At 27.6% G+C, this 8,625-nt stretch overlaps 1 protein-coding gene across 1 annotated transcript; it reads right to left on the minus strand.

Annotated features, from left to right (window-relative positions):
- Window positions 1–1,962: 1,962 nt before the first annotated feature.
- On the minus strand, window positions 1,963–3,560 carry LOC112785067 (uncharacterized). Its single transcript, XM_072230128.1, has 3 exons — window positions 3,487–3,560; window positions 2,914–3,418; window positions 1,963–2,820 (listed from the first exon to the last, which is right to left on the minus strand). Exons 1-3 carry the CDS (start codon window positions 3,558–3,560, stop codon window positions 2,686–2,688), a joined length of 714 nt encoding a protein of 237 aa, XP_072086229.1. The 3' UTR covers window positions 1,963–2,685.
- Window positions 3,561–8,625: the final 5,065 nt, after the last annotated feature.

Below are 8,625 nucleotides of genomic sequence, written 5' to 3' on the forward strand. Positions count from 1 at the left end.
TGATCCTAAAGTACAATCAGGGGCATAGTAGAACGAGACTTCCGGAAAAAAGATCTAGTCTCACGGCGCAACGTACGACATCGGCCCCCTATTCCAAGAGAAGATAAATTCACACCCAATTGAAAATAGTGTAAGTTTGTTTGTGCTTATCAAAATTATCTAATTAATTTAATTAAAAAATTTAATTAATTTAATTAAAACTCTAATTAATTTATGAATTTATCGCTAACATTTATGTTTATTATGAGTATTTTTAAATTTTAAAAATTATTTTATCAAATACAATTGTTATTGTTTATACTTATTGAAATCCATTTTTATTTTCATGGAGACTACAATTTTAAAAAGATATCTTATAAAAACTAACTTTTATAAGTTACTGTTGAAAAAATAAAAATTTTATCAAATCACGTCTAAATCAACCTAAGATTTAATCATACGTTAAATTATTAATATTATTATAGGTTTAATTATTCTATTGATTTTTATAATTTTACCAAATTTGTAATTAGATCTATATACTTTTTTTTTCCTTTTAATTGGATTCTTATATTATTTTTAATTTTATAACTAAGTCCTTCCTAGTATAAAAAATGTTAGAGTTAATTGAATATTTATTCACAAATTAAAGATATTTACAAATTAAAGATATTCATAATTAAAAATCTAATTAGATTTTCGCCGCATGTATTTTGGAAAAATTATTCTGTTAATTTTAACATTTTTTATATGAAAAGACCTAATTACAAAATTAAAAACAATGTATTTTTGAATCTAATTAAATTTACACTAGGATGGACTTACAAAACTAAAAGTAGTATAAAAATTTAATTAAAAAATATAAAATCTTAATTAAAAATTTAATAAAATTATAACATCAATAGCCTAATTAAACCATTATTATATTTATAATCAATTGTATTATTTAAACATAACAAAATTAGAGGGTTTTAATACTATTATATTTTTTTTAACATCTTCAGTAATTAAATTTAGAATTAAAACCTCCTTAATAAATAGGGCTTCGTCATATCAAAACTCTATAAAATATCAATTAATTTTTATTTCGTTTCCCACTATATCATCCAGTTCGGTAGGACAAGAACTAATCCGTTGCAATACTGAGCTCCATTTAAAGGTTTATCGCTGGCCAATAGATTACTATATACACAAGACGAGATTCGAACTCCCAAAACTTATTTAAGCGGATTAGTGAATTAATCACTAGACCAACCCAATTTGGTTAAGTATTTTTTCTTTCTAGTAATGAAGAACGAGAGTTTTATTTTTTTATTAAATGAAGAATGAGAGTAATATATACAACTAGTACTACCATCCATAAAAAAGGGCCCAAGTAAAAAATTGGGATGTCAAAGCGGCAAAATGTCCACCGACAGGAAAGCCCAACACCTTAATTGTCATCATTGACAATATTCGAATAGCCTACTAAAAAAATATTCAAATAGTACGTATCACCAAAAACAAAAATCACAATTTGAAAAATTGGAAATTAACAATGTGCTTAACATATAGAACCCCCAACCATCACACGAAGACATGAGATGGTGTTGGTAGTAGTGGTGGTTTGTATAAGGGTAAGATTATCATTTTCATAGTATTGTTATTTGTATATTATGACATATATTTAACTACCAAACAAGTTATGTTTCATTGTGTCTATTTCACCAATCGCAGCCTAAGTTAACACAACTTTAGCCATCTATGATACAAAATACTTGTTATGTAAGCTCCCAACAATATTATTCATATAGAGTAGCATGACAACTAGTTTGTTACTTCACTTCCATTGTTCTATACATTCTACCCCATGCTAGTGTTGAGTAATTTGTAGAGTTATCTAAAATTTGATAATTTTCCATTCATTTAATTATTTTCAGCCATAATAGGATTACTAAAAATTATTCGTTTTTAACCTCGAGAAACATAATTAACAGACAATTGTTTGACTTAGCAATTAGCATAGTATTCTCTTTCACTATTAGTTATATTTCTTCTTGAAGTTAATGATTCTGCCATAGAAGTAGGCCAAATACTTGAAACTTAAAAGCTACAGCTATATATGTAATTTTTGTTAAATTTGCTTGTAATCTTAACATTGAACAAGCCAAACTAACAATTAACATTAAAACTTAGACCAACTGAAACTAAGCTACAGGGAAATCAAAATTGAAAGATTGTCAAATTGTTTTTTTTTTGTGAGTTGGGTTTTGGTGAAAAGTGTGGAAGAAAGGTTTGCAGCCTAAATATTTACTAAAAGCCCTCCATTTTGCTTCCTTTTCCTCCAACTCCCAAACGCCCAATTTTTGAATGAATAGAGATAAATATATATCATAAAATACTAAAATGCCATGAACTTAAAAGGTTAAAAAATTTTGATATGAAAGTAAAACGAGTGATATACTTTAACATGGTAATTTTTGGTGTTTTTTAAAATTGTGGGAATACACAAATAGAAAGGTCCTATTTGTGTTTAAAAAGTGGAAAAAATTCAGAATACACAAATCGGAGGGTCCAATTTGTATTAAAAATTGAAAAAATTCAGAGTACACAACTCGGACCATGCGAATTCTTTGGTCATGAAATTTTGCTTCACAAATCGCATGGTCCGATTTGCATCTGATGGAATTTGAAATCTAAAACGTGAAATTCGGGGTAATTTTTTTTTTACATTTTGAGGGACACAACTCGCAGGGTCCGAGTTCTGCTTCCTCTGATCTCACAACGAGGTGGAGCACCTCTCCTCCCCATAAGCGAGTCCAACACTTCCTTTGCTTCCATATTCAAATTAAATTTCCGAACCTAAACGTACCAAAATAAAATCAAAATGCCAGAATCCAAAAAAAACAAAAAAACAACCAAGATTTATACCTAGGAGGACAACGAGCTATTTACTTGATATATTAACTTAGCTTGTTCTGCATAGAATTCAGCTATCTCCGCATACAATTTTTTTTCAGCATCTTCGAACTTCCTCCACCTAGCCTCGATCTCTTCTCTCTTTGAGACTCCAAGCAACTCTATTCCCTTTCTAATATAACCTTCACCGTAAGGCTCACCAAAAATCCCATCGAACCTTAACATTGAAGTCAAAGCTAAACCAGTCCCACACAATTCACTCATCCTTTTACCTTCATTTGAATCCAAAGACTTTGCTTCACCTTTCCCATTTGAACGAGGCACTAGTGCCTTCTTTGGAGTACTCTTCCCAGCCTTCTCGATACCAATCTCATCTTTCTCACTGAAAGCCTTCTGAAAGATGGATTTGGACTCGTCACGTGATTTATTCGGATCCTCTTCATCGGAGCCGGCGGCGTGATCGTCCTGTGCCTTCTTCCCACGCTTTGGTTGGTTCGAGTGGTCGATACTGTTCTTGGCTGCGCCTTTGACCCGGATTTGGCTTCACTGACAGCAGACGAAGGTTGAGACTTCAACTTTGAAGAGGCTTTAGCATTTTCCAATAGAGACTCAGGCTCAGGCTCGGGCTCGGGCTCCGAATCCGATTCGACTTCAGATGAAGAAGACGAGGGTTTGGAAAACATTATCGGTTGAGGCTTCCTGGGAAGCAGCACGTGCTTGTCACGTTCATCTTCGCCTTCATCTGTGTCTTCGTCTTCGTTGGATGAAGCAACTTCATCCTCTTCTTCTTCTTCAAGAGGAGCCACATGCTTCTGCTTCGCCATAAAAACTCGGAGATTCAGGAGGGAAAATGTGAATTTAGGATTAGGGTTTGAGTTAGGTTCACTCTGTGGACTGTATTTGGCAGTGATTTGGTGACTGGTGAATTTTAAAGGCATGATTAGTAAAGTATAATTAAATATTTTTAATGTTCAAATAAAAAATTAAGAGATAGGAAAAAATTAATTCTTCATCTCTTGCAATTTATATTTAATATAGATTCTCAATTTAATATAATTGTAAAAGGTTTAGTTTTTACGAAACGAAATTTTTAAAAAATCAGTTCCTACTAGCCTATTGCCAGTTTGCCACCCCTAAATACATGTTAACTACCATGCATAACAACACTAATGAATATAGTAAAAACAGTTTTTTGATCGTGCTTGTGCTATTTATGGGCCTTGATTGTGTAGGAATTTTCGGCCCAGAAGTTGAGAATGATTTGGGTCACCCAATATCCAAAAACGTCAAAACAATTTTAATAATGGTATTACTATTCAGTGTGTTGATCCATGAACCATGACCAAAACTCCAAAAGTCAATAAAGAAGCTTTACTGCAAAGTAACATTACTCTTACTCCTTATACCAAAAAAAAAAAAAAAATAATACTATACATCTAAATTTTTTATGAATCAAATCTATTCTAATTAAATGATAAAATTTAAAATAATATTAATTATAAATAATTTTTAGTATGTTAAATAAATTTAATTAAACTTAATTAACAAAAATTTAAATATATAACATTATTAAAAAAAAAACCTACTCTTACTCCTACTGAAAAATGGCATGCGTAATATTAATTAGCATTCAAACATCCGATAAGAGATTAAAAAAAATAAAAAAATAAAAAGAAAAGAAAACAGCCAATAAGTGAGAGTCCTTAGCTATGAAGGAGCCACTCAAAAGCTAATATCAAAAGCCTAGTAGATAATTAATTACTTTTATATATTAAATTGCCAGCTTTTATTTTTTATTCATCCAAACTTAAAATAGATACTAACACTGGATAATTAAGTGAGAGTCAAAATTATTTGTTTGGATAGTAATTTTTCCTTACTACACAAATATCTCATTCACTTAGTCACCAAAAAAAAAAAATATCTCATTCACTTAATTTTTCAGTTCTAGATCAAATAACAAAAGTCAAATGATATCAAATCAATTCGAAATATTTCTAAATATATTTTAACCATTAAAAATTAGTTTGCCTATCTATCTATTTATAATATATAAAAATTGATATTAACTTTTTTCACAATACATTTAATCCATTTTTTCTTTACTAATAATATCACATCATAAAAATTTTTAATTACAAATATTAAAATTATATAATTTATATATTAAGACTTTACTATTCTTTATTTCTTAATCTCTTATATTAATTGTAAAAAAATTCTTAAATTTAATATAACATTTTTATATGTTTTTCATTCTTATTCATTCATTTTTTTTAATTATTAAAAAAAAACACAAGAAGTTGGAAATTAGAATTTCAAGGATGAATGAATGCAAAACACATTACTATAAAGAATGGTAGGAAATTAAAAAAATTTTTAAGTAAAGATTAAAAAATATCAATTTATGTCCCAAATATCTAAATAATGAAAATAACATTAATATAACATATAAATAGAATGCAAACAAATAAAAAAATAAAAAAATATTTTTTTTATAAACAAATTAATTATATAAAATAAAATATAATTGATAATAAGACATAGTATTTGTATGACATGGTTGTTGAAATAATAAATAAAAATGACATTACTTCATTGTAAAAATATGATTTTTTTTAAACTAATATATATATATATATATATATATATATATATATATATATATATATATATATATATATATATATATATATAGGGTATCATATATGATTTGAGCTATAAGCCTATAACTCATAAAATACCCTTGTTAAGTAGTAGGGAGCCACTCATATAAAGATGCTTAAAACATCTTTTTTTAAAGATGTTTTTTTAATAATTAATATGCAATCTATATAATCAATCAAATTGTATTATTTTTATTAAAATTAGATGAAATAAATCGGTTTGACCAAAAAATCGATAAACCATATCTTGAACCGATTTAAATTAATATTTTTTATAAAAATAACTATAATACCCCTATTATAGAAAACTACTTAAAATATTTTTACTATATATTTTAAAATTCTAAATTCTAACATTTCTCTTTTTTCTATGCTATCATAGAATTAGAATTTAAAATTTTTAAAATTAATATATAATAAGAATATTTTAGTCATTTTTTATAACAAGAGTATTATAGTAATTTTCTATTAAAAAAAAATATTAATTTAGATCAGTTCAAAATTTAATTTATCAATTTTTCGGTCAAATTGGTTTTTTTTAGTCTAATTTTAATAAAAATAACACGGTTTAATCAATTATATAGATTAAATTTTAATTATTAAAAAATATTTAAAAAAAAGGAAAAGAAGATGATGAGAAAGTAAAGAAGAAGGAGAAGTCAAACAACTCACTTGAAAACTATGCATATGAAATGAAGCAAAAATTGAAGAATCTTGAGAAGAAAACTGAGGAGGCAATAAAATGGTTAGAGAAGAACTAGTTAGCAAGCAGAAGAGGAATTTAAGTGGAAAATGTTTATGAATTATTTGCATAAAAAAGTGCAAAGTTCCTCCATAGCAAAGCAACGAAGAGATCCTATCTTTTTCTACATTTGTGATAAAATTTTTATAATTGGGCAAACAAAATAAGCACCCGTTGATGTAGGTTTAGTAAAAGCAAAATCAGCACATTTCAACCACTGTTTTAATTTAGTTTTTTTGTACTCCTCTTTCCTATAAAATAAAATTGGGAAAGTCTTCAGTAAATGATTATTTCTGTTAATTTTGACCTAAATAAATGATTACATCTGATAAATACTGGGTCACCATAATATCTTGTTTGTAGAAATGTTCCATAAAATGTCTTATCTGATCCTTACTTAATGTATAAAACATCACACCATGATTTCTTTGGTGTATTTTTTATTTCTGAAAATCTAACATTAAATGAAAAAAATTTGTCAGGTTATTTTTTTAATAATCATCTATTTATAATATATAAAAATTGATACAAATTCTCTTTCCAATAAGTTTAAGTTATTTTCTCTTTACTAATGATGTTATATCAATAATTCTAATGACTTGGCAAAAGATAAAAAATTAATCAATCACTATTTAATAAAATATTTTAAAAAAATTAAAATAAAAAACTCTTATTTATTATTATTCAATTGAAACATAAAATAATAATTAAATACAATAAACATACATTAAAAGTGTCATAATAATAATAATTATAAAAAATTTCAGTTACAAATATTCAAATTCTACAACTTATACATATTAAAATTCTTAGGTAGTATTTGTTTTAAGGTATTGAGACAGAAATTAAAAGACTGAGACTCACTATCATGTTTGTTGCTTCAGAGACTTCAGATTCGACTTCAGATGAAGAAGAGGAGGGTTTGGAAACCATTTGCGGTTGAAGCTTTCTGGGAACCAGCACGTGCTTGTCACGTTTATCTTCGCCTTCATCTGTGTCTTCGTCTTCGTTGGATGAAGCAACTTCATCCTCTTCCTCGCTGCTATCTTTTTCTTCTTCATGGTCAGAGTCTTTAAGAGGAACCACATACTTCTGCTTCGCCATAAAAATTGGGAGATTCAGGAGAAAAAATGTGAATTTAGGATTAGGGTTTGAGTTAGATTCACTCTGTGGAGTGTGGAGTGTGGACTGTATTGGCAATGTCTGCAGTGATGTGGTGACTGGTGAATTTTAAAGGCATGATTAGTAAAGTATAATTAAATATTTTTAATGTTCAAATAAAAAATTAAAAGATGGCAAAAAAATTAATTCTTCATCTCTTGCCATTCATATTTAATATAATTGTAAAAGGTTTAGTTTTTATGAAACAAAATTTTTAAAAAATCAGTTCCTACCAGCCTATTGCCACTCCTAAATACATGTTAACTACCATGCAAATCAACACTAATGAATATAGTAAAAACAGTTTTTTGATCGTGCTTGTGCTATTTATGGGCCTTCATTGGGTAGGAATGTTTCGGCCCAGAAGTTGAAAATGATTTGGGTCACCCAATATCCAAAAGAATCAAAACAATTTTAATAAGATGAAAACTCAACTAACCAACTTGAATTGGTTGAGTGGTCAACTCACTCGTCCACTTAAATAAGTGTCGGGAATTCGAATTTCGTCTTGTGCATGTAGGAATCTATTGGCCAGCGGCAGACCCTCAACTTCACTCCTCAGGTTTTATTATTCAATGTGGATCGTATCAAATTTTCAAAAGTTGTAAAGGGGTAATTTAAAGTCCAAACAATTTAATTATGAAAGTTACCCTAAATTCTTTATAAATCAAATCTAATCAAATTAAATGATAAAATTTAAAATAATTTTTATTATGTTAAATCAATTTAATTAAATTTAATTAATAAAAAAATTTAAATATTTAACATTACTTAAAAAAACCTACTCTTACTCCGACTGAAAAATGGCATGCGTAATATTAGCATTCAAACATCCGATAAGAGATTAAAAAAAAAAGAAAAAGAAAAGAAAACAGCCAATAAGTGAGAGTCCTTAGCTACGAAGGAGAAACTGAAAAGCTAATATCAAAAGCCTAGTAGAGGAGGCTCATATTATTTGTAAACTAAAATTAGATAATTAATTATTTTTATATATTAAATTGCGAGCTTTTATTTTTTACTCATCCAAACTTAAAATAGATACTATCACTGGATAATTAAGTGAGAGTCAAAATTATTTTTTTGGATAGTAATTTTTCCTTACTAAACAAATATCTCACTCACTTAATTTTTCAGTTCTAGATCAAATAACAAAAGTCAAATAATACCAAATCAATTCGA

The sequence above is a fragment of the Arachis hypogaea genome, chromosome 20, assembly GCF_003086295.3.
Source record: "Arachis hypogaea cultivar Tifrunner chromosome 20, arahy.Tifrunner.gnm2.J5K5, whole genome shotgun sequence".
Taxonomy (NCBI): Eukaryota; Viridiplantae; Streptophyta; class Magnoliopsida; order Fabales; family Fabaceae; genus Arachis; species Arachis hypogaea.

Excerpts from the sequence above, each read along its gene's own strand:
- LOC112785067 (XM_072230128.1), bottom strand. The coding sequence starts at position 3,560 with ATGTTTTCCAAACCCTCGTCTTCTTCATCTGAAGTCGAATCGGATTCG. Across the intron at positions 3,419-3,486 it reads GAGCCCGAGCCTGAGCCTGA|CCAAATCCGGGTCAAAGGCG; the intron begins GTCTCTATTGGA and ends CTGTCAGTGAAG. Across the intron at positions 2,821-2,913 it reads AAGCTAAGTTAATATATCAA|GTTCGGAAATTTAATTTGAA; the intron begins GTAAATAGCTCG and ends TGGTACGTTTAG.